General features: G+C 51.6%; 1 protein-coding gene and 1 pseudogene across 3 annotated transcripts in view; one reads left to right on the top strand and one right to left on the bottom strand.

Annotated features, from left to right (window-relative positions):
* The window catches only part of HTT (huntingtin), a 116645-nt gene that overhangs the window by 48135 nt on the left and 42234 nt on the right, over window positions 1-26276 (bottom strand). For all 3 annotated transcript variants that reach the window (XM_036227435.1, XM_016159198.2, XM_036227436.1), the window contains 20 exons: window positions 25604-25762; window positions 25418-25515; window positions 24242-24381; window positions 23315-23378; window positions 22977-23077; window positions 20594-20740; window positions 18768-18888; window positions 17189-17265; window positions 16055-16206; window positions 14763-14965; window positions 12151-12277; window positions 10692-10819; window positions 9420-9530; window positions 8115-8192; window positions 7385-7608; window positions 6055-6133; window positions 5755-5916; window positions 3446-3501; window positions 2222-2370; window positions 305-441 (listed from right to left, as the gene is read on the bottom strand). In XM_036227435.1, coding sequence (XP_036083328.1) covers window positions 305-441; window positions 2222-2370; window positions 3446-3501; window positions 5755-5916; window positions 6055-6133; window positions 7385-7608; window positions 8115-8192; window positions 9420-9530; window positions 10692-10819; window positions 12151-12277; window positions 14763-14965; window positions 16055-16206; window positions 17189-17265; window positions 18768-18888; window positions 20594-20740; window positions 22977-23077; window positions 23315-23378; window positions 24242-24381; window positions 25418-25515; window positions 25604-25762 — 2513 coding nt within the window. The remainder of the gene's footprint in view (window positions 1-304; window positions 442-2221; window positions 2371-3445; window positions 3502-5754; window positions 5917-6054; window positions 6134-7384; window positions 7609-8114; window positions 8193-9419; window positions 9531-10691; window positions 10820-12150; window positions 12278-14762; window positions 14966-16054; window positions 16207-17188; window positions 17266-18767; window positions 18889-20593; window positions 20741-22976; window positions 23078-23314; window positions 23379-24241; window positions 24382-25417; window positions 25516-25603; window positions 25763-26276) is intronic.
* On the top strand, window positions 513-631 carry LOC118609128 (annotated as a pseudogene).

Genomic DNA, 26276 nt, shown 5'->3' with positions numbered 1-26276 from the left:
ATTCTGTTATTTGGATCGACATTTTTCAATTAATCGATTCTGGGTCCTCGTTTTGGAAAAGAGGGCCTCCGCCATGCTCAGTCCCTCGGCTGCGCTGTGACCGTCAGCTGGGTGGCGGGGGCCTCCCCACGTGGCCGCACTGCTTACAGGCAGACCCTAGCGGACTGTCCTCTCCCTGGCGTCTCCCCAGTCCGAGCACCCAGGCTGGCACAGGGCAATATCGCTGCCTCGGGAGAGCGGTGCCCAGGCCAGCTCCTCTGTCCCTGCGGGGACCGGGGACAGTGGCGCCCTCACCCCCTCTCACCTGATGGTACTGGATGAGCCTCAGCAACATCGACACCACCACCTCCTTCTGGGTTTCCAGTTCTTTTCCTGCGTCGGCTTTATTGGTTCCTCTTAACACAAAAAGGTCATGGACTATGGGCTGCAGAGCCGGAATGGCTGTGGGGACAAAAGTCCAGGCTGAGAAGGCAGGGCATGACACCCCCAAATAGTTTCAGGAAACAAAGGCAGTCTGTGGCCATGCCGCCCTGAACAAGCCCAATCCTGTCTGATCTTGGAAGCTAAGCAGGGTCAGCCCTGGTTAGTACCTGCATGGGAGACCACGTAGGAAGACCAGGCGCTATATGTGCAAATAAATAAATAAACAAATAAAAATAAGGGATTGTAAGCTGACAAGGTCAAGGTCCTTGCAATCTGTGAGGTCAACCAAGGGTTGCCTCATCAAAGAAAGAAAAGAAAGGAAGGAAGGAAGGAAAGAAAGAATCCAAATTTGGCTTCTGATAAAGGATCTTAAAATTATTAATGTTGTGAATTGCCAGTATACATCATGGAAGGCCACAAGTCTTCCTCTGACACTGATAATTTTGTGGAATCTTAAAAAAATAATAAAACCAGAGTTTGTGATGCAACATCACATCTGAATAAAAGATAAAATTAAAAAATCAAATTCTAAATAATAAAACATTCCCACTAACTAAAATAGCAACAGCCTACTCACACATAATCTAAAGATTCACCTGAAGACAACAGATGCGTCTCCAACAGAAAATATTTGGTTTCTATGCTGATTTCAGTGATTAAACTCACTCTCCCATTAGACCAAGGTCTCCCCCAAGTCCTGTCTTTCTCCCAAACAACAGCCAAGATAAATTCTTTAGTCCAACACCACCACATGAATAGACCCCTGAGAAACGCTTCCATGGGGGAGGACAAAGCCCAATCATGTCGTCAAGATTACGTAGCGCCTCTCCGTTGTGACACGTGCACGCGGGTATACTCGCGCCAGCGACACACACACGGGACACTTGCCGACTTTCCCACAGATGACCACGCTTTCCAGTAGAAAGCAGGGATTCTGGCTGCCCATCAGTTCTGAACCCCAAAACCCTCCGATCTAGGATGCCTTATTCACTTCTCTGTTTGACATCTGCACTGTCAACTACATCCAGTGACCCTAAAGTCCATCAGGCAGGAATGTGTACTTTTGCTGAGGCGCGAATCTTGGCCCGTGTGAGGCCGTGGCAAAGGCGACCCTAGCGTGGAAACGGCAGAGCAGGTGCCAGCCCGGCCGTCCACCCTCCCGCATGCACGCTGAGTGGGCAGCTCCGTGCGCAGCCTCCATCTGCGGTTTGTAGCACTGAGGAAGTGTCCCCGTCAAAGGTCAAAAGCCGACAGGGTCCCAACGGTGGAGACAGAGAGGAGGCAACAGAGGATGCTGGGAGTCTGTTGAGGAGTCCAGAGAAAGCCCTCAGCTCATTCTCGAACCCACATAGCCTCGTGCCACAGGCTGGGGAAGGGCCGTCTGGGCAGCTGACCGCCCTCCGCGGTCCTCGTGGACGCGCCTGCGAAGTAGCAACCAGGTGGCAGGGGTCCTGGGTCAAGGCCTAACTCTATCTCCAGATACGCCGGGTAATAAACCAGAAGTCCCTACAAACACCCGGACATTTTTACGTTTTGTGTTTCATATGGATAGAAAAGTGTATTCGTGTCAGCCTTTATCTGTACCTCACATCATCTTATTGTTTTTTTGTATTATTACCTCCTGAGAGTAACGCCCTCTTCACACATACGCGCGCGCGCGCGCACACACACACACACACACAGAGCCTATGAAGCACAGAGCGGTTGTGGACACAACTGGAACTTGGTGCAAGGAACACTAGCCCCGTTGAGCACATCACGGTTACTGAAGACCACAGTGCAAGGTTTGTCCCATTACCATGTGTCACAGCCTTCCTCCCACTGGCCATGATGCCATCACAGAGCTGAATGATTTTAGGAATTCCGATGATCTGTTTTGAATGATAGCGTTCATAAGACAGTAATACCAGGAAGAAAAAGATGTTTGGAATAATTGCCTCTGATTCCCTAGAAAGAAACACAACCATTTAGACATTTACTTTTAAAATTAAGATAGATACATAATCGATTTAAACAACATGAAATACTCCTGGCTCAAGGCTGAGAGGGACAGAGTGCCTATCAAGGAGCCCCAGCAATCTGCCTCCCCGTTTTCCATCGGGAGCGGGCCCATCTTGCGCACATGGAGAGCTCAGATGATCCGCAGGGCTGAGCGGGAGTGTGCAGACAGCACCCGGCCGCGCTCACCTCCCTCCGCCCCTCGCTCTTCAGTGGAAGGTGAACCTCAGGAGGAGAAGCGACTTGCCTCAGATCACGCAGTCGAGGCGTCAGTCACATAATTAGAATAAGAAAGTGGGTCTCTAGACCCGAGGGATTCACGGAACACTTTCCTCTGCACTGCTTAAAGTAGCTCACAAACGAAAGAATTTTAATTTTTTATAATTATACACTATAAAAGATATTAAAATCTAACCTGTCTAACAAGGAAAGCTCAATAAGTGCATAACAATTACCCTTACTAAAGACAACCATATCTAAAAATGATTTAAGAAATTAAAAAAAAAAATTCAGTGTTCTTCCAGAGGAGATTGCACGTAGCAATGCATCATCATAATGAAATGCTTTGAAACATGTAATGAAAACTGACAGTATGTAATTACCAGGTGCACAAATGCTTCTAAATAAGTCTTTAGATACTTACTAACTCTTAAGACAAACAAAATTGCGCAGCATGTTAATCGGACTTCCATTAAAAAACACCTAGCAAAAATGCCTAACAATCCTTTAAAACGGCGGCCCCCAATTTTTGTGGCACCAGGGACTGGGGCTCCTATGATCGATGGCCTAACGCCTGAGGACCTAGGAGGGGGCGCTGGTGCTGGGGGGCGGCTGCAGACACAGAGGGCGCTTCGCTGGCTCGCCTGCCGCTCACCTCCTGCTGTGCGGCCCAGCTCCTCACAGGCCATGGACCGGGCCCAGGGGTTGGGGACCCCTGCTTTACAGTACATTCAGGTTATTAATCTAAAATTACATGTACTTATGTACCAAGGACGAGAAATGTAAAATCACAAGATGCCGTTACCTGAACTGGCCCACTTCAATGTATTCGAACTGCTTCAGCACAAACCCAATAAACACCTGTGGCGAGGAATAAAATTTTCACGTCAACAATGAAAATGCGCAAACGAGGCCCCTGTCGTCCTCCTCGTTTATGTAACTATCTAACAAGCCTTCTGAAAGCACATGTACCTGTCTGCATACAAGAGCACAACGTATTCTACCGTCAGACTGGGCGATTTCAGGACACTTCCAGAAACCCCGAAACACATTTGCTGAACACCGAGGTGAGACCTCTTTGGAAAAACAAATGATAAACCCCAGGAGACACATCGGGCAGTACCCAGGGGCCACATCTGGGAACTCATTTGTTCCACTTCATGGCAAAACGAGCAGCACAGAGCTCCTGACCCCTGCTGGGCAGGAAGATGTGCAATCCAGCCTCTCTCCTCCCTCCCAGGAGCCCGACCCTGAGGTGCCGCAAGGTGAGCGACGACCTGGGGGACAGTGGCAATGTGTCAGGATGGGGTTAGAGCCACTTCTGGGGGCTCCGTGTCAAGCGCCCATCTGCTCTCTCCAATGTGAAACAGTGCACACGTCCACCGTTTTCCCCCGGCCCTGGGCATGGCACAGACCGCACCGCGGGTGCTCCAGAAATAGTTCTCTCCATGAGTGCCGTGGTCTGGCCACTCTACGGTCTTCCACTTATTCAGAAAAACCAAAATTGTAGGCGGTCCTGAGAACCGGGGAGCCAGGGCACCGAGTCATGAAAGTGAATCCGAACAAAGCGCGAGGCTGAAGTGCTCACGGCAAAATAAAAAATAAAAAACAAAAGCAAAAAGGAACACCTAACGTTGCAAGTCAGGGGCTGTGGGGACTCAGCTTTGCTGGAGTGAGGCGGAACGCACCGGGACCTGGGGGAGGCGCGCGCTTCAGAGCAGCTCGAGGCCTCGCATCTGCCGAGAAGTGTGGCTGGAGGCCGTCTGAGGCCATCTTCTCTGAACGTTTAAGCATTAGGTGGAGATTTGAGAAAGACAGAGGTGGCAAGAAGAGCTGGTCCACTTCTGAGAAAAGGCCCTCGGTAGCGTGAAGGAAGAACTGTGACAGCCCAGTCTACGTGATGAGCGGCTGTCCGTGCCCTTTGTCTACCAAGGGGCCAGCCCGCGGCACCACGACAACTCAGGCTCCTCGCTGCGAGAGTGAGAGCCAGGCCACGTGAGGACATGTGGACTGCGGGCCCTGACGCGTTCGCACTGGAATGGACAGGCCACTGGCTCTGGCTTCCCTGGGTAGCAGCGCTGGCTGCAGGCCCCAGTCTTCTGTCGTTCTTAAGCTCCTGGAGTGGGCCCCACGGCCACAGTAACCCATGGCGTCAGATGAGGGCTTCTCCCCGCGAGGCGAGGTGAGGAAAGGAATCAAGGCTCCAAACATTCCCCAAAGAGTGTCTTTCCCAAAGAAGAAACGGCCCTTTGGAGCCAGATTCTGGTAACGGGGGCAGACAAGGAAGACAGGCACAGTGCTGCCCTCCACGCTCCCGCGTCAGAAGCTGATGGTCCGGGCATCTGCGGGGATGTCGGCACCCCAGCAGTCTGCGCCTGCTCCTGGAGGACACCCTGAGGCGCGAGTCGGTGCTGACAGGGTGCCATTTCTGTCCAGAAGGAGATGCACTGCAGCGCTCCGACTCAAAAACCCGCTGCCTCTCGCAGGGGAGTGACCGAGGCCCCAGCCCAAAGGCGACGTTAGCTGTTGTGACTCAGTAGGCATGGATTCTGGTTTAAGAGCATGTGCATCAGGGACCAACACATCCCCACAGCAACCACGTGAGGAAAGCTGGCAGTGGAGTCCCACCGGGTGAGCGTGAGCAAATGATCACGCTGGTGGCCTGTGCGGGGACCCAAGAGCACAGGGCTTGCTCACTGTCCCATCAGAGCATACTCATTTTTAAAGAGATGAGCTAAGTGCAGACTGCTTGAAACTGAACGTCATGATGGATCGCCTGTTAAAATAAGTGTCTGCATTTTATAAAACTGTCCCCCAAACGGTACATCTTCACTGCATGTTTCAATTTAAATTCAGATTATCTTAGAGTAGGAAAGAGTGTGAAGACAAGAAACAGTCCTGGCGACCCTGACACAGCGCCTACGGGCGGAGCGCCGAGGGCGAGGGCGCTGGCTCCGCCGAGGCGTGCTGCCCGGCCTGCTGCGTCGCCTGGCCGGGAAGCGGGTGACAGGCAGCGACTGGTGGGGGAGAGCCACCTGCGTGTTAAAGTTTCTTTGAGATTATTTTGACTAAGTTATGAACAGGTTCAGCAGATAAAAGACAGAAGTGACAAACCTGGTCTGAATCCAGAAGACAGTAATTAACGCGCAGCTGAACCAGCTGTGCCAGCAGATCCAGAACCTGCTTCTGGAGCTGCACAGAAGTCGTGGTCGTGTACTGCTTCAGCGCCTTTATGACCAGAGGCTCGAACAAGCGAATGTGACTGTGAATAGCATTCTACGAAAAGCAGCAAGGAAAGAACCCGCAGTGAGGCTTCAGCTAAAAAAGCTTCAGCAACCGACCCAGAAGGCGCCCGACCCGACTCGCCCCGCAGCGCCACTGCGGCCACCAGTGCTCACCGTGGCTCCTACTTACCTTATCCGCACGGTTCTTCGCGACGCTCGTGAGGTTTGTCTTCAGCTGGGTGGACACCTTCTGGAGTACGTCAAACCACCTGCCGGAGAGGAAAGGGTGCGAGGAGAGTAACCTTAGATACACGCTGCACACTCGGCAAGCCCCAAGTCCCCTCACGCACACTCGCAAAACCAGGACACTGCAAAGTCAGGAAGGACTTTGACAGCCGCTCGACATGGTGGCATAATGCGCTTCCCTACAGAGGACTGTCAGCCTTCAAGGCCGGTCACCTGCGGCAGACCACTCCAGACCGAGCTTCTGCTGCTGCAGGACACTCATGGCAGCCCAGACCGCGGCGGGGCTGGGCCGGTGACGGTCATTTGAAACAGTCAGGGATTTAGAAGTACTTGATTTTCTTGGAAAAGAGTTTTGTTTAAATATTTACATTAATTACACTCTTTTCTTTGTAAGAAATACAGATGAAGTTAATGGCACACACCCACTTATGTTTTATTGACGCCTGTATCACTGAACAGAGGACTCAGAAGCCTCATTCCTGACACTTGGATACCCAGTAAGTGCGTCGTCCCCGGCACCGGCCTTGGTCCCCGATGCTAGTGTGCTTGGTGTGGCTGTCTTGCCAATACATCCACAAAGGAACACGAGGAATTCTGTGTTACTGCATAGAGTCGTAACTCAAGAACCTGCTAGTAATTATGGTAATTTAAAAAACAACTACTGTATTCCAGGTATCAAAAACACAACCATAAATTTAAGTGAGAAGAGACTTCTCACCCTAAAGTTACAAAATACAAGAATTATCTGAGACTTTTACTCTTCAAATACCTTTCCACACCAGCACCACTGTGCCACGTGGAAAGTATTCTTTCAGCTCAGTTGCAGACCCAACAAGTGCCCCCAACACACAGCACCTTACTGTAGGAAAGGAGGAGGTGAGCTCTGGGAAATAACAAAGTGCCTCTGACGCACGAGGACGCCGCGCGTCCCAGTTCTGGCTTGTCGCAGCTGGGCAGCGGTGGCTGGCTGCTTCACTCTTCTTGCCCTCTGGCCCGGCCCCCCGACACCCGAAGCCCCCACTCACGGGCACACCCCGGCCCCCCGACACCCGAAGCCCCCACTCACGGGCACACGCCTCTCAGAAGGCAGTGGCCGTGCCCTCGTCATCTCTGTAGGGACCACATTTCCTCGAGTTCTTTGAGCACAGCAGACTATTAGAAAACGTCAGCTGATTTCTTTTTGTCTTTTATAAATTGTCCACTGCTTGCTCTTTCATGTTTTGACCACAGACCATCCCTGACCCCAGCGCCGTGGCCGGGACGGGTGCACTTACCCCGAGGTGTCGTGGTCCTGCTCCGCCTGCACCATGTTCCTCAGGCTGGCGTCCGCCAGGGCCTGCGTGAAGTGGGTGTACGGAGCCATGAAGCAGTGGTGGTACAGGCCCGGCCGCACGCTGGAGGAGCCGAGGCGCTGTGCGCGGCCTTGGCACTTGCTGGGGTTAGAAGATAAGCCATCAAACTGGGAGGCCAAGTTTGTCCCAAAGAGAGTCTTCAACAGCTAGAGTGGAAGAATGAAGCCATCGAGATGTCACTTCACGGAGCACGAGCAACACGACCAGACAAATCTCAAACCCGTCTAAGAATAACTGGGCACGTCAGCAAACACGCAGGCTGTGACGTTCTTGGGGGGACCTGTGATTAACAGTGGGGGCGCTGCCGCGAAGCGCCTCTCCCTGTCAAGAGCAGCCCTGGCCATCTCGAGTCTCTGTGACTCGGATGAGACCGGCGTTCTAACACCTGGAGGGACGCTGGGACAGTTGCCCTGCAGCAAGGGTGTGGCAGCACTTTACCCTCTGCCCTCCACAGGGACAGCCAACTCCTCCAAGACGGTGACAGGAAAGGACCCCTCTGGGCCTGACAATGGAGTGAGCAAAGGAGTGACAGGTGGGGCTGCCGAACACATGACCAGCACCACCTTCTAAACACCTTCCAAATGACGAGCAGCGTGCCGCCGCCGCGCCTCCAGGGAGCGGCTGCAAAGAGGACAGGAGAGCACGTTCTCACCTGCTGAACACAAACAGTTGCCATCATCGGTTCTCGATTGAAGCAGGACTTCAGGTACCCCAGGATCTCCTCAACGCACTGTGGGAAGCAAGGCAGTGAGACGGTACGGTGACTCCGGGTGACACCTCCTGGTGTGCATCCTGGCCTGGAAGTGCCGCATAAAGTGACTTCTAACAAGACCCAGCACTGTGTGTTCAACAGACGCATGCAGAGGGCTTGTCGCATCCAGGCCCTCCTGCGGGCGCCGCGGGACGAGGGAGCAGCACGAACAGCGTGTGCCAACGCGCCCTCAGAGAGGACACGGGGAAGGAAGTGAGGCGTGCGGAGGGATGCGATCCTGGCACGGTGGCCAGGCGGCTCCCACCAGGTGGGGCACCCCTACCTCCTCTGACGAGCTTCACTCTGCGGACAACCGCCGAGTTTCAGCAGAACAGAACACTGGCTAGCCAGTAAAAGTAACTGTATGCGCTAAACTGACACGTGAAACGAAGCACAGGAGAAAACGAGAAGACACACTGCAATCGCTGTGAGATGACTAAAACAAGGTCCGTTCTATGCTCGTCAAGAAAAAGATTTGGAGAAATGGAAACACGTGAACTTGTTTAGATACACTGTATTTCACTTAAAGGAGATGCAGGTTTCAAGGTGGGGCTGTCTGTAACTCACGCTGAAATTCATCCAGAAACAAGGTGTCCCGGGGGGCAAGACAGGTGGACACACACTCTAAAGCAGACGTGGCAAAGCGGCCCTCCAGAATCTGGGCCGTGCCCATGCGCCACGGGCCTGCGCCGCAGCTCTCCTGCACGTCTCAACATTTCCTTACAAAACAGCGTGGTGAGGAGACTCCGGGACTCGGAGCCAGAGAACGCGGTCCCCACCACTGCGCTGCTGCTGCCTGAGGCGCCGGGAGCGCGCTGCGCACAGCCCCGCGAGCCTGCGGCCTTTCCACTCGCGAAGGTCAAAGGAGAAGCTAGAGGGTTCTGTCAGCAGCTTTAAACCCGCCAACTTCCCAGAATAAACTGGGTCTAAGCTAATATACGGAAAATAACTGCAAATAAGATATAAATAGAACCCACTCCAGCCCTAATTTGAGGCTAAGAGTCAGATTCAGGAGCCGTGACATAACCGGTGGTGGGGGCGGCGGGGGGGGGGGGGGCGGGGGTGTCACGGAAGCTTCTCCCGAAGCTGCTACCGCTGTCTAAATGTGCCTGGAGGATGGGGGTCCCGTCCCCATAGGCACTTGGCCCAGGGGGTGCGCATCAGGTGTGCCAGCTCCAGCTCCCTAAGGAGAAAAGAAACACAAACCTTCCCGATGTCCTGCAGAGTGGCCAACTCCAGGATCTGAGCGAGAACGTCCAGGGCAGAGCGCAGAAATCCCCCGAACTTCTCAGAGCTGTTTTGAAGATCCAAGGTGACCTGGGATGGGGCGGCAAGAGAACACACGGTCACTGGCAACTGGCACAACCGGGCCGTCTGAGACGAGGACACGCGGTGCGCCCCGGTGCGACGCGCCCACTCCGCCCCCTGCACACTCTCCGTTCAGGCTGTTCTGGCCTGTTTCTAGCACTGGGAAAGCGCCCGGAACTCACTCCTCCAGATGGCTACACAAAAATCTTTCGAAGGCATCTTCCAACTTACACAGACACGACTGACGGAAACAATTCCTAACCTCCCATCTTAATGACAACAAAACTTTAATGTCTGACAAGCAGCACCTCTCTCTCTCACTCACACACACATGCCCTGTTCCACATATGTTAGGGCCCCTGGGGAAAATCATTATCAAATTCAGACACAGCCTTTCAGTCTGGCGACAGTAAAACATTAAGTTAGCTTTAAGAAGTACTTTAATTTAAGATACTAAAGGCTCCAGCTTAGTTAAATTATGTAGCAATTCTCCCATTTAGTGACTGAGAAACTGGGTCAGGTCTAAAGATATAACATGTAAGAACAAGATCAAGGGGAAGAGACTGACCATGACAATAAAAACTGGCAGGAGCCCTGCGCAAGCACTACAGTAAACGGAAAGGAAGCCGCTTGGAGGAACGAAACCCAACCGCCTACAAAAGCAGGCAGGGGACACACGGGATGAAATGCAAGTGGACGTAAACGCCGTGGCCATGCTCGCGGCAACCTGAGGGTGTTTTCAAGCAGGTCGAGGAAGGACGGACACTTCAGGAGTGAGACCACCGCGGACCCTGCATGGGCGAGTCTGACGCCCCGTCCGGGGCGGGCAGGAGGGAAAGGCTCACTCCAGGTGGCACTGCGGGGAGAGGCCTGGACTTGGCGCTGGCGGGGACGGGTCAAGGGCGTGTGCTCGTGGGGAAGGAAGGCAGCAGAGGCCACAGGGTGAGAATTAAGATCACAGGGCTCTGAGGAGACCTGAAGAAGGACCTGGAAGCTGCCAAAGACGGGGCTGAAAGACAGCCTTGGAAAAGCTGATTGCAACTCACACCCCTGAGTCCTAAGGCACTCACAGGCACGCACACACATGCACACGAGCTACCGCTGTGAGGGAAACCGGCAATGACCCGTGAGGAACTTGCATGTGTCCCGTGTTTACAAAAGCAGCGGCACCTTATAGTTGGCGTGGGTGGCCTTTAGGACATCGTGCAATTTGAGGTAGGAAGGAAGGTGGTAGAAACTTCCCAGAGATGAGGATTTGTTGGCTGTAACTGGCCCTGTGGTGTCAGACTGTCGAGAGGCTTTAAAAACACACACAAAACAAACTGTTAGATCAAAAGCAAACACTTGCTAAGTTTAAAAACAGGTTACTGATAATGATTTTTAAAAGTATTCTGGTACTTTTTTAAAAAACTTTCTGACTATTGATTAATTAGAAATAATCAGAAATTCACTAATAAACATAAGCGAAATCTGAGTACCTCCCAAACCGTAATAAAACAAAAGAAAAAAGTAGTACGATGCCATTATTTGCTTGTTTCAGTCTCGCTGCCTGTTTGCGAATGAGGTGAACAGTGAAGTCGGAGGCCGTCAGCCCACCACATGACCTTTCGGAGCCCAAGGCTACCACTGGCAGGACAGAGCTCACCCAGACAAAGTTAGGCCATGGCCCTTTAAGCAATCAAACAGGATGACCTGCGAACAAACTCTGACAGCTGTGAAGGGTACCCACGTCATCATTAAAGCCGTGTGAAATGCTGAAAGGCCAAGCACTGCACGAAACCATCCCACTCCGGCTTTAGAGACTTCTGACCCGGAGTCCTCAGGTGAAAGGTCACATCCCGACACCGCACTTGTGAAGTTTTGAAGCTTCTGAGCTGGGAGATCTTCCTGGGGTGCCACAGTCTCCCTCAGAAACCAGCGGCTTTTAAAAAGCCTTAACACACGTGCTTTCCACGCAGAATGGATGGCAGAGGCGACTGGCCCCAGGCTCTGAGACCGGAGCCGGGCACGGTGGGGTCTGCGAAACAGGCCGTCACCTGCGAGGCCTGGGCTCTGGTGGCCCCACAGTGGCGCAGACTGTGCAGCTGCTGCTCTGTGTAACTCTGGCCCCGCGCTGCCGAGCCTCCCAGACCTGTGAGGTTCCCGGGTCCTTTCCCTCCCTCACGTGACCGGATCCCTCTTTATCTCCAGTCGTGAATTTTCCACTTCCCGCTCAGAGCTCTTGCCCCGTGGAACCAGCCCCCACTGCACTGGTGGCCGCCCGCAACCTCCCTCCCTAGACACCACGCTGCAGGGACAGGAAGGGAGAAAGCAGGGAACAAGCAGCCAGCCAGCTCCCTGCGGTGGCCCAGGAGCCTGCACTGTCCTCACCATGTATTACCAAGGACACTTAGAGATGCTTGAGGCCAAATGTGGTCGGTAATCTTTCAGTAATTAACATTTCACAGCTGAAACCACACCCAGGGACACCGTGTCTGGGTTCACTGCCGTGCATTTTCTTTCCAAAAAATACCAAATTATTATATTAACGCTGATGTGAACGGAAGCTTAAGTCCTAAATTTCTATGACACAGATGGTGTCCCGATGTCCCCTGCGCCCTCGCCCCCCTCCACAGTCACAGCCCCACACCTGGGCTGGCTTCGCTGCTCTTCTTGGGGCTCAGCGGCGCAGAGGCCTGCTCTGCCGGCTCCTTCTCCTTCCCCTTCCGTCGGATCGGACTCAGAGACGGCGGGTTCGTTAGAGATGGCAGGGCTGCCTAGGAGAGAGAGTGAGAGCCCGTGAAGTGCACCCGCGCAGACGCGGGGAACTGCAGCACATGGTCCTAGCGTTTACGGGAAAGAACGAGGCCACGCTGTCTTTGCCTCTCGGAATCCCATCTACAGAGCTCAGACGCCACATGTGCTCCATCCTCCAGCCACAGCACACCGCGGGCGGTCGGGGCGGACCCAGAACTCCCTGACAGGTGCGCTAGGGGCGGCTAGGGGCAGAAGGAGGCGTCGGGCGGGGCCCGAGGCCACGGGAGCCCAGGTATGCCACCTCCATCGGCAGCAACCCAGGGCGTTCTATGGGGCCTTGACGCCAGCGGGTGTGCGCCAACGTTTTAAATTCCAGTTTCCAAATGAGGAAATGGGCTCAGAAATGGAGTGACTTATTCAAGGTCACAGTCAATAAGCAGCAGAGCTAGAAGACAAGGGAATACAGAACAGCCGGCCCCCATGCCACAGGAGCAGCCGGCGCTGTGGCGGAGTGCAGACGGTGACAGGCGCGTGGACGTCGGGCCCCCGCTCTGCTGCCCACTCACTCCACGACCTTGGAGAAGTCACCTCGAGAAGTCACCTCGAGCCCTATCTGCAAAATGACGTAACGGGATAAGTGGCTGCAATCAGGAGGCCGGGCTGAAGGCAGCAGGGAAGGACGGGGACAGAGCGAGCAGGACAGCGACAGCGGCACTGGGAGAGCAGGCCGAGGGGACGAGGGGGGAGGGAGGAGCGGGCACAGCCCGGGGCGCACGGCTCCATTTGCGGAAGTGACTGACGCGGGCGCGTCTCCAGACACAGAAAGGTTCGCAGATGCCTCGAGACAGGGGCGTGGGGGGTTGAGGGGTGACGGCTAAAGGGTAAGTGAAGGGTTACAACCCTTTCTGGCTTCTACCACTGACTGTGGTGACGGCCGAAAGCTTCTGTGGGCCCGCGGAAAGAAACGGAGCCACGCGCTGTCCACGGGGCCCCACGGAACGGGGACCCGCCCTCAGCAATGCCGCTTCGCACACGCAGGAGGCCACTGCGGCTGTCCACGTGGGATCCGCTGTCGGCCTGGACCGGAACAGTGGCAGCGAACAGAGAAAATGTGGATAAGTATCTGTGCCCATGCGTGTGCACATCCATGTGCATGTGTGTGGACGTGCGTGTACACGTATACGTGCACCTGTGTAACTGCTTCCTTACAAGACGTTTGGCAGGGCAAACGAAGGACTCGGGAGTGAGAAAGAAGCCCTGCGGTGACCCGCGCATTTCCCGCGAGGGTGGCAGGTGGGCGCAAACAGAGTGGGGGCTGGGAAGTCCAGGTGCAGCCCACGCCGGAGGTGTCTACGCATCACCCAAGCAGCATGCCACGCGGGGCTGGCCATGCCAGACCGGCACTCCAAGGACAGAGCCGGGTGCCACACTGGAGCCGCTATCCACACAGCTACTGAAATTTCAACATACAACAATGAAACAAAATCAGAAGCCCAGTTCCTCGCTGGCGGTGGCCACACGGCAAGTGCGCAGTGGCCCGCGTGGTGAGTGCGGCTGTGCCACCTGGTGTGTGATGGGGGACACTGCCAGCCTTGGACAGTTGTGCGGACAGCACTGGCCAGAGACCGCGATGCGGGACGGCACCTGGGAAGCGTGTGTGGCGGGCGCAAGGACAAACCGGGAGAGCTGGCCAGAAGGGGTCAGGAGAGCAAGAGCCAGCGGGAAGGTGGCCGGAAGGCAACCAGAGCATCTGGGAGGCGGGGGAGGCGGTGCTGAGTGAAGCGGGGGCACGTCACGGGGCCTGAGATGCACCCACGAGATGCAGAGACTGATCTGGGCAGGAAAGGCTGCTGTGCAGAGTGACGGCAGGGAGCTGACCGGCAGAGGCCAAGAACAGATGGCTGGAGCAAAGGGACCGAGTCCAGGGCAAAGAGGCCTCACGAAGAAGGCAGCGTTAGGGCGCTGGGAGGCACCCGGAGGGGTGCGGGCAGCCGGGACCCTGCAGACAGTTTGTAGTGAGGGAGACCACGGGGCAGCTCAAGAACGGACGCGAGGTGCGCTCGCTGAGGACGGAAGGGACTTGGGACAGAAGACGCGAGCAAGACAGAGACCAGTCAGGCGAGGCGCCGAGTGCGTGATCCGCCTGAAGCCACTGCACCACCGCCTCACCGCTAGCTCTGCGGCCGGCTTTCCCGAACGGCACAGCAAGCACGCGTCCACCAGCGCCGCAGAGGGAGCGCGCGAGCAGCACCCGCTCCCCGAGCTGTCCGGGCTGAGCGGAAGCCTGAGGACGCCGCCAGCCCTCTCCCTCCGGGGGTCAGCATCTGAGGACGGCAAAGGGCTACGCACCGGATAAGCGCATTTTGATGCGAAACTCAGTGTCACGACAAGAGCCCTCCTGTTCATTGAATACAAAGGCGAGGGAGGGAGAGACGGGTAGTGAACACAGCAGTCTTGGGAGCCCAGTGGCTCGGCCACAAAGCCACCACCCGAGCCCGCGGTTACCTTCACTGCCGGCCCGGGAGCCACGTCATCCAGGACGTGTGCGCAGATGTTAACCACCTTGAGCAGGTGGGAGAAGAGCTGCTCCACCATGGGCACCAGGCTCCGGTCACCCAGAGCGGGCCACACCTCCTCCTGCTTGGTGGCTGCTGGGCTGGCCTCCTCTTCAGAGGTCCATGGGCTTCTCAGAGACTTGGGGGCACTGGCTGTGATAGAGGCACACACGTTACCTCCCACCTCGACAGCGGGGGGAGCAGAAATCGCTCAGGGAACATGCGTCCTTCTGACCCATATACGTTGGACGTCACCTGATAGTCAACTGATACCTTGAAGTTAACAGGAAACTGACAATGACCCCCTAGACTATACTTCCAGTTTCTGTGAACATCACCGTCACACACCACCCAGGACGTGTCAGTCACCCGAGGCCCCCTCGGTGGGGGACCCAGGCCTGCCGCCTCAGCCTCCTTCACGCTGTCCATCCGTCTCCTCCCGCACTCCACAGCCGCGACCTCGCTCAAGTCCATCTCTTGCTTAAACTACAACACGAACCTTCTCAGTTGCCTTCCTTCTCCTCTGACCCACACTCGAGTCGGCTGGGTGTTAAAATACTAACGCGGCCGTGAGTCCCCCTCGTGAAGCTCTCTGGTGCCCTCCCACCGCAAACGGGCCAAGGCCTCCATAACGGAGACCGGCGACACCCACGCCCACCGATTTCAGCGGCCCTCACCAGCCATTCTCCACCCTAGCCTTTGTCCTCACGTGACATCCAAAATGACTCACAGGTCCTAAATGTCACACGATGTTCTGCGTCTCCATGCCTTGGGACGTGCTGTGCCCTCCGTTGGTTGGTGCACCCTTTCCTGCCAGCCCATAAACCTCGTTTCCCATCCTGATGCCCAGGGGACAGCGATTACGGCCACTCTGTGCTGCCACTGTACTTAGTCTACATGTGCCCCTCCAATCTACATCTGAAGTGAGAACGGAGCCCACATGTCATACTTTCACGTCGCCCTGACACCTAAGATGGTACCAGGCCTGTGGTGCCCCCTAAAACGAGCTCACCTCTGGCTAACTCAGGGCCTGGGCTGCGAACGGCACCTTTAACATGCTCGATGCAGGACAGCTGCCTGCTGGACACCTGCATGCGTGCTGAGACCGTCGGAAACTGACCGAACAGGCTGCCACTGGCAGTGACCTCACAGCACTTTCCGTCATAGCTCACGAGCCCCACCCATCGGAAGGAAATCAAAAGCTGAAGACCTGGGGTTCATGTTTGAACTTGGTGTCGATACCTGCAAGCAAGTTTCCGGCTAAGATCAAAGCATCTTGATGGGCCGAGAGGTCTAACGGGAACCACGCTGACGAGAGTAGGGCGAGGATCACCGAGGCCATGCCCACAGTGCAGCTCTTCCTAGACTCATCTGAGGCGCTCAGCGGGGGCACTCTGGAAGCAGACATTTACAGGGTCAAAGTGGAGAAAAATTTTAGAGCAGCATGAGGACGACACATCACTGTGTTTCACATCGGCTCATAACATGACTACCATTGTTAACTACCATCTTTCTTCTAAACCACAGCCCCATAAATCATTTGAGAAGGTCTGATTAAAAGTATTAAAACCATTTATCTCGACAATTTAACTTTTTTTTTTTACATTTTGAGTTGGGCACATTTTACTCCAATGCCAAAGCTGCTCAGAAGTCAAGTCTAGTGCTGGCCCTGCCTAGAACTGTGGTTGCTCTGCAGCTCTGTTGCCTGAGGAGAGCGACCGTTCCAGACCAGAGAACGCCGTTCACTGCAGCAACGTTCCTCATGTGCTGATCACATGCGAGGTCTGCAATTTACTTCCAACTGTGATGGTGAGTCACCAAAACTTTCCCAGTCATCAGGACACATAATAAAAGCTCACTCCTTAATCTGGAAGACCAGGAATCAGCTCACAGGCCTGTTAGGGCATCTCTGGAAAAATGTCATCTTAAAGTGGAAACTGCTCATGTAAGTATAGCAGTTCCTAAATTCCACTCTTGTAGTTCATTATGATTTTGTATGATAGGTCATGTTTGATTTTAAATAAAAAATGTTTCTAAGTGTTTAATAAATAATCAATAATTTTGGAGAGAAGCAAGCTAATTAGAAAAGTCTTTTGCCAGCACGTGCATTCTCTTATATGAACCTGCAAATTACGCCCTCGAGCCCTCCCCCACGCTGAACGGCAAGCATCCGACACCTCCTCAACGACACCAGCTCGGCGCTGCCCAGCGGTGCCTATCGCCGGCCCCGCACGGTCAACAGGGCAGAAACAAGCATCCTTCAGGCATTTTCTCAAGAGGCCCAACTGATAAAAGACGAACAGGAAAAGAAAAACGGGATCGCAATAACTATGTTTTATCATATGGAGACATCCATGTGCTGAGAAAAATACATACCCACAATGCCAACCTAAACTCCAAATGCAAACAGGAAAGGCAGTTGAAAGAAGACACAATGCTTCACAGCATCCAAACTAAAAAAGAAAAGAACAATAAAATCAAAGAGTTTATTAAACTGAACCTCCTTTTACCCTTCATAAAAGTACAAACAGTGGAAACACAATCAAGATCTGCCTAATGCTAGGACACCTGTCTTACCACGGTATGAATCCACACCTTACAAAGCACGGCTAGACGCCTGACACCCAGGTTTTAAGGAAAGGTGGATGAAACCCCCATGGGGAGAGGCCAGCAGTGGCGCAGCTCCTTCTGCCCAGAACTGTAATGGCGCAGTGCCACTCCCTCTGCCCAGAGCACCCTTCCTCCCCCACCCTGCTCAGCTCTGAACCAGGCAGGTGAACACTCATCCACTGAGCAGGCCACCAGGACCACCAGAGCGGGAGTCTTCTCTCTTACTAGCCCAAGTCTAGAACAGTGCCTGGCACACGTACGCCACAATATATACAAATAAATAATATTTATTTATATCTTCCCAATCAAGGGAAGACCAAACTACAAAGAACCCAAACAATATCTAGGTTTGAAAGGCACTTATACCAAGATGCCCTAATCACACGCTGTGAGTTTTCCACAATGTGCAAACATTGCTTGTCACACAAGATAAATGACAAGGTTTAACTTGGTAATCAGCAAATTACACTACGTTCATATAATATTCTTTTTTTTTTCTAATTATAAAAGTTACACTTGTTCATTTTAGGAAATTTGTGAATATCTGAAAAATACAAAGAAGACAACAAAATTCAGTCATAATCCTAAAATTCATTTTGGCAATTTTCTGCCAGCCATTTTCTTGAGTATGTGAGAAATATATACACATGAATACTATTTTTCATAACTAAGATCTGACTGTACACAAGCATAGTTTTGTGTTGTACCTTTTTTCACTCAATATTAGAATCCAGATTATACTCACTATATCATTAAAAATCTCCAAGTATCATATTAATAGGTGCATAATAAATAAGCTCCCATAGAGAATTCAATCCTTCTTGGTTTCTTGGACATTATGATTCTTTTCCAATTTCAGCACCATAAATAATGACATAATTATTACACAAAAATCTTTGTTGACATTTGTTTTTTCCTCCCCTTAGTATATACATTACAAAGTCGCTGAGTCAATTATATTAGGAGATATTCTAAATTTCTGATATATTACCAATTCGGATTAAAAATTTTTTAAGTCCATAGCGCCTGGTCTTTCTACATGGTCTCCCATCCAAGTACTAACCAGGCCCAACCCTGCTTAGCTTCCGAGATCAGACAAGATTATGGTAGTCTTTATTTTCATTTTTACATATTCCTGTATTGGCTGATTTTTTTTTTTTTTTTACAATGAGTACGAATTACTTTAATAATCAGAAAAAAGGTGTCACATTCCAACCGAATGAACCAAGATCTGTTCGCAGAAGCACCATTTCCCAGTACGCCCCGCACACAAGAGCTCTGATTAAGAACTGAGCTCACGAACTGCAGAAAGCGCATTTCACGAAGACCGCCCGAGGAGACTCACGGTGAGCGCCCGCGTGGTCGATGTGATGAGCTCGTGGGACACCGCCGCGACGACTCTTGAGAGGTTATTTTCCAGGGTGACATCCGTTATGCTCGGCAGTAAATTATAGCCTCTGTATATTCTATAAGAAAAATGTGGAGACTTAAAAACCACTTCGAAAGATTCAGATTAAAGGCTACAAGACCTTAAATGCCTTTTACTTGACTTTTAAGTTGAAGCAAGACTGGAAATAAACTTGGCCTTCATCCTGTGAGAGTGGCTGCAATCACAGCCCTCCCTGCCGACCCCGGGCGCCGGCACCGCTGGGCCACGGCCACGGCCTCCTCGCCCAGCCTGTGCGCCATCTCCCTGCACGCCCAAGGCCACCCATTTCTCACACTGTGAGTTAACAGTTCCATCATGACACTACTCCTTGCGAGATAAAAAAGCCCTTCTTCCACCACAGGATGGTTCAGCCCCTTCCGCGTACTCCGCTCGTGGGTCCCATTTTGACTCCTCCTGGTATTTACATACAAATTCCAACTCCCAGCTCTGTGAATGAAGCCCCGGCAGGTGAGGTCTGATGCACCCCTGTGCCCCTCAGTGTCCTGGGCACGGGGCCACTCAACAACAAACCCGGGAGGAGAGTTTTATCTTCTCGCATAAACTGTGAAACGGCAGGTAGTGAAGCTGCAAACACAGCTTCCCCACAGGTAACTGCGCTCACCGCGCAAGAACCCTCGGAACGGCACATGTCAAGGGGCCGGCCCAAGTCGGGAACTGGGAAAACTTTCAATGGAGCAGTTAGTGACGAATTTTAATGAAATGCTATACTCATCTCATCTCTGTTAGCATCTAAACATTCTGAAATCGCATTTAGAAAAAAAATGAAATGCTCTCTGCTAATGAAATACTCTCATGCTGCTTCTCCTTATCATAAAAGAATATTTACCCTGAATCTTTTCAAAGAGAGAACATGCCAGTTGAGCTTAAATAAAGGAAATTCTCTGAGAATAAAATTACCTCCATGTGTTTTTTATGCGGTCTTTAAATGAGAAAAAGTGATATTTATTTAGGAATGATGACTTCAAAATGTGACAGCTGAGTTCCAAATTCAGAATGAAAGTATCAAGAGAACATTTCAGCTTAGAAGTCATTTAGCCCAAGTTTTAAAAAACTGCCACTCGGAAAAGAATTATCACATAAAACTAATTTTAAAAATAACATTTAAAAGAGTTTAAAAAGCATAATAGTCTTATTATTACTTCCATAGCCTTCTTTGCAAATTATGACTCTAAAACAAATTATAACTTCATTACGGCATTTCTGCTCTAATTACCTCTATAGTCCATGACACTCACTAGAGACTCAGGCGAGAATGGGCTATGCATAGCCATGTGAAACTGCATGTTAAAGCTTCTCACAATAAATATGACTAACACTCGCAAGTCACTGAACTGGTGAATGACCCTAACACTGACACTCTTTAATAGGCTGCTCACCTAAAAATTAACAGGCACGACATAACCACACTCTTCACAGGGAACACGACTAAAGTGAAAAGTTAATGACAAGTTTTTAGATAAGACACAGCAGCATCAGGGTCACATAAAATAACACATTCATAGTATGCGGCTTGCAACATCGGTATATGTGAGTTAGAGAGGTGAGGTAGTAAATCTTGAAAAAGAACTATCCTATCAAAGGAAGACAGCCTACTCAAATATCCTCGCCTAAGGGTTTTTTCCTAGGAGATCCACTTTAGATTAAAACTCCAAAAAGGCGTCAGGAAAGGGCACGTGATCCGTGACAAGGCCAGGCCGGGTGAGTTTACCTGGCTATCGTACCTGGTTATGGTGCTGACAGAGAAGTGGGAGGGCGGCTGCGTCTCATGCATGAGGAGTTTCAGGTAAACGCTGCTTTGATCTCTTGCCACAGCCACTACCGGATCAGCTTGACCTTGGTCACATTTGTAAAAGAGTTTTGGGACAAGCCTAACATAAAAGGAAAGTTTGTTTACTCCAGACAGTACCTGAAGCCACACCTGTGTGCATGCCGTCCCTGTGGAGGTGGCTAGGCCTAACCCACTGTCCACCCACACACCACCACGGCCCTCTGTCAGGGGGGCGCTTGTTCTTCAAACACGTTGGTGGGGGGACTCTGGTCCGCACACCTGCTCTGAAATAACCAGGTGATCTACTTTCTGTCTGCCGTAGAATTAAAAAGTGCCTTTCTCTGCACACGTTAAATGCTTTGATTAAAAAACAACCGGACAATTGTCTTCCTGACCCTCTCATCAGCATCTACAGGAGCACTGAGCACCGCCTACAGCCAGGCCAGGCCAGGCCTGCCCCCACCTCACCTCTGCCGTCTGGTCCGCGGAACCAGCTGTCCACCCCAGACGGCAAGGCTGCAGCTGAGGTCTCTCACTAATCTAAACTGAACCAAAAGGCAGAATCCGGGACACTTTCGCAGAAGAGCAGGGGGCTCACTCTGCAGTCAGCCGCAGTGCACATGCTGGTGGGTGTGCTCGCACACCTATGGGTGGGGTGCACAATCTGTGACTTTCTCACACTGATTTGCAAACCCCAACATGTTTAATTAAAACCTCTTTCCTCCATGGATACATGGCCATTGAGCATGGTTTGTTTCGGGGTATAATAAACTTCCATCACTTGCAGGAAATGGTAAAGATCCAAAATTGTTGATTAGGCAAGTCACACAGACCAGTTAGGTCAACGAAAAGGAAACATCTCACAAGTAAACAAAAGAATGCAATGACAACGCTGAGGATGGAAAGGATGTACACCAAGATGTACATTCTTAGGATAGTCAGGATATTTCCTTTTTTCCCCCCATAAGTTTTATTCAATAATAATGTATTTCTATTAAAACAAAAGTTATTTTAAAAAGAAAAACCAATTTCTACCTAAAAACTAACACAAATTTAACTTTTTCTGAAATATCTGATTTGATGAGAAGGATCGGGCACAATCGTATTCTGGTCAAGTGGGAGCACAAATTGGTACGCTTCTGGAGGCCAGGTTCACTGTAAGTATCAAAACCCACAAAAAATCCACGTGTGGGTATCTCCCCAAGACAAATAAAAACATATGTCCACATAGAGTCTTATGGGCAAACGTTCACAACAGGACTCGCAATACGGAAAAAGCAATAATAATAACAATGTGCATCATCTGGTGAATGAATAAAAAACGTTACCCATGTGATGGAATACTATTCAGCAATAAAAGGAACGAACTCATGGTGCCTGCCACAGCACGGTGAAGCCCAAACACTAAGTGAAAAAAGCCAGGCAAAAGTCCATCCAGCGCGTGATCCCATTTATAGAAAACATCCAAAAGAGGCAAATCTCTCGAGTCAGGAAGTATATTTGTGGTTGCCTGGGGCTGCAGCTGGAAACCAAGAATCTAGGGTCTTTTTGGGTGATGAAAATGTTCTAAAAGTGGATTATGGTGTTGGTTACACAACTCTGTAAATGTACTAAGAATATTAATACACACTTAAAATGCATGCATTTTAAGGGATATAAATTATCCTCAAAAAAGATATTAGAAATTTAAAATTACATATACATAAAAAAGCTTGGCCTAGTGATGCAACTTCCAGAAATTAATTTTAAGAAATTATAAACATTTATGAGTAACATTGTTTACTGGAGCATTATTCATTATTTAAGTTAAAGAAAACTTAATAGCCAATCAAATATTTATATAAAAATCTATCACAATCAGATAGTACAAATGGCACTAATTAAAATTTCTTTTTCAGAAGAGTCTTTGATAACAGGAAGACACTAACGATACAGTAAGTGGAAAGTACCAGATCACGAAACTGCGGGTATGTTCTGAACCAATGCCGAAACAGACGCTGGCTCAGAGGACACACAGAGAGCCGCCGACAGCGGCTCCCGAGCGGAGGAGCTGCGGGCGGTTTCCACGCCCTTCCTGGGGCTCCTCTCTATGTGCCCAAATTTCAACGGCAGTGCGTTACGTTTACAGCAGATTAGTATTTTGTTGTTTAATTGTTATTTTAGACTCTTGTGGCAGTGAATAAATTTTTTTGATAGTTTAATAAGAGTAGCTGAAAATGACCTCAAAAGATTTGGAAAACTGCCCTCTGGCCTCTGAGTTTCCCCTTTCCCCACTCTCGTAACATTTAGTGCCTTCACCAGAAATGTGAACACAAGGAAACGCATTCGGCACATACCTCACGAGCGAAGCGGCTGCGACGTGGCGCACGCGGGGGTCTTCGTCCCCGAGCAGGTGGAGGACGACGCTGCTGAGCACCCGCTCCTGCAGTTTCAGCAGCTTTGGCGACAAGAGCAAAAATATAGTCTCTGCATTTAGCTCCATTTTCAGCAAGGTGTTTTGGAAAGCCAGTGGAAGAACTCGAGGTCACCAGTCTTAAGTTCACCCCCATGCGACCCCAACTTTCCTGGACCAGACTGTGGAACGACCCTAAGCGGAGAGCACTCGGCGCGATTCCGCACCAAGAAAGCGCAACTGCTGGGGGTGACAGGTGGCCCCGCGAGACGAGCCGCTTACCCCCGTGTAATGATGTGCCCCTCGGTGAAGGTGGTCTGCTTTTGCCTCCAAGAAGCTCACCAACCTAACGGGAGAACATATTTAACGATGAAACAACCTGTCACTCGGCAAGCACCCGCTGACAGACACCGGGTAGGAAGGCTCACGGGCCGCTCCGAGCAGCAGCACTCGCGCCAAATGATGGCGACGCTGCCACGTGACGGCAAGGGGGACCGTGCCCCTCGCACAACGCTGGACCCAACCAGACGTGCTCAGCAAACCATCTTCAGAAAAAGTGCAAATGTGTGTTATGCTGGGAGGTTCCGAGCGCCCGGCAGAACTGGCTCAGGCACCGAGTGCAGAAGGTGGGGAGCCGCTGGCGGGGGGCAACCAGCCACGGGCCGGGAGGAGCTCCCCCCGCGCCCAGCGCCCACCTGTCAAGTGCGCTCCATCCCTACTTGTCAGAGATGCTCTGGGGACGCAAGAAAACACCTGGCTACGGGCGGCAGCACGAGCCTGGCACACGCCAGCCTCCGCAGAGGCTGCAAGAAACACCGGTAACAAAAGAAAATTCCCTTCCGAAAGGAAACAACTTGAACCAAAACTCATTCCTAGAAAGTGAAAAGCTGCAACGCATCAAGAGTTATTTCTCACGTGCAACAAAATACAAACCAGCTACCTGACCTGAGTTCCGTAAAACGATGGCATTCCTTTTAAGGAAGCAAAACTGATGCGAGCTCCATGGTTTTAATAGTCTGAGCCATTTGATTCCCACCATCCAGACACTCAAACAACTCTGAGAGAAATGCCCTCCTCTGCCTGCACTTAGGGAGTCCAGGAATAGAGCAGAGCCGAGGTGGAGAAAAACGCCGAGGTCCACGTGGCTCGGGCTCCCCGGGAGCGACCACCGGGCGGCCCGGACTCCGCGGACGAACCCCATGTGCTCACCTGAAGTCAACCTCTGCGAGCGTCTCCAGCAGCTCCGTCCTCACCAGCCAGTACGAGCTGCTCTGCAGGCTCAGCACGTCGGTGAGCAGCTGCAGGCCCAGGTCGCTGTAGCTGCTGTTGCAGAGGCTCGTGATGCAGTGCTGGAAAGTAAGGCCACAGCGCTCGCATCCGGCCTGGCCCAGGCCGGAGCCGCATCCGGTGCTCTGGGATGCTGCTGGCGCACACTCGCCCCGCGTCTCGGAGCTACTGTAGCACACGCTTCGTCTCACTCGGCCCGAGTTTAGAAGTAAGCGTCTCATTCACGTAACCATTTCCTTCTTCCTCCCGTTTCTGCCTAGGTCGCGGCCTCCGTCCCCAGACACCAATCTCACGAACATTTGCCAGTGGCCAAGAGGGAGGCAGGGCAACACCACCACGCCACTTCTAAAACAAATATCACGCCCCACGCCCGTGCTGATGTCACTCTGTGTTTTGCCACACAGAGGGACAGAGGAGGACTTCTGCGGCCGCACAGTTCCCTGCGCCTGAGCACACACGTGGGCATTTCCACACAGGCTGGCACGGGGCCAGCCGCTTCCCCATGCTGCCAACACACTTCCCTCCGCTCGCCTGAACCCTGGCAAACATCTGGAACTAAGGAACAATTCTGGCCAGGCCATGAAGTTTTAAAAAGGAAGGCATCCTAGAAGTTTGACAATTGTAGGGCTTTTGTTTTAATTTTTACTGGTTAAGTTCTCCTGCTGCTGATTGGCCGGCTGTGATTTATGACCCAGGTGGTATATAAGGCTGGACTTGCCACCACACAAAGGACAGAGGCCACTCCACTGACATAAACACAGGGCTGCTCAGTAACCCCTGTGCCTCACTGTACTCCTATTCTACAGCCTAATGGACTCGTTTTCAATTTTACACGTAATATTAGCAAAGTCAATTTCCAAATACACAGTTTAGGAGAAGATATATTTCAAACAAGTATTCTAAGAATTAAAATTCAAACAGAAGTCTATTAAGCCTTAACTTCATCAGCAATGTTTTCTTTCTAAAGCTGGCGGATACACAGATGTTTATTAACGTTTACAGCTTTAGAATGTCTGGGCACATTTGATACTTTAATTGTAATAAAAGTAAAAACTTCTAAACAAACAAGTATGATCGTGAACAAATGATTATGCTCACCCGCACAGCAGTACAAGCTAACTTGCAAGTAACGGAAGACTCATCCTTCAAAGTTCTCTGCAGCAAAGGAATGCAGTCCGCCAGGGAAAATGTACTTCCTGACCAGAAGAACAAGCAAATACCATTATGTAAACTCAAGCTTGGCCATGATACCCAGAAAAGCCAGCCCTGAAAATCGGCCACTACCTGTCAGCGTCCTGACAGCGCCCATCCAGTCCCCCACTCGGAAGCGAGACCTGCTGAGAATGGAGCAGACGAGGGTCCCACACAGGATGGCCGTGGCCCCGCGGACCTGGGGGTCTCCGTGAGCGATGTAGTTCAGGACATCCGAGATGTACTGCTCATCTGCGGGGACAGACCACCCAGCTGCTACGCCTCCTTCGCCTTTCCACTCACGCAAAAGCTCAATTATCAGCAAAGAAAATCAGGGGTGAGGGGCGAGCCAAATCTGGGCAAAGCCCAGCAGAGCAGCCATGCTGGGGAACCAGAGACCCCAGATCCATCGTAGGCCGATGCCACCGCACAGCCGGTAAGGATTCAGGCTGTCAGCCAATGAGCAAATTCCCAGATTTCATTTCAAAAAAAATTAGAGAAACTCCAACAAGCCTGCTCTCACCCAACATAAATTCAAAAGCACAAGTTTGTCCCCTTGCCCAAGAAAAAGCAAGAAGGAGAAGGCAGGAGGATAATTTCCAAAGAAGGACTCCTCCCGCCACTTGCTCCACCGTGAGGATGCATCTCAGAATGCGTCCCCCGGGGGACTGGGCCTGCTGTCGCCTTGGCCACCCTCAGTTCCCACGTGTCTCTGAGTGTGAACGCCTGGCCTACCTCAGTGTGATCTGGAGCAATGCTAATATAA

The sequence above is a fragment of the Rousettus aegyptiacus genome, unplaced genomic scaffold, assembly GCF_014176215.1.
Source record: "Rousettus aegyptiacus isolate mRouAeg1 unplaced genomic scaffold, mRouAeg1.p scaffold_m13_p_10, whole genome shotgun sequence".
Classification (NCBI taxonomy): domain Eukaryota; kingdom Metazoa; phylum Chordata; class Mammalia; order Chiroptera; family Pteropodidae; genus Rousettus; species Rousettus aegyptiacus.
This window is presented reverse-complemented; position numbering and strand designations above follow the sequence as displayed.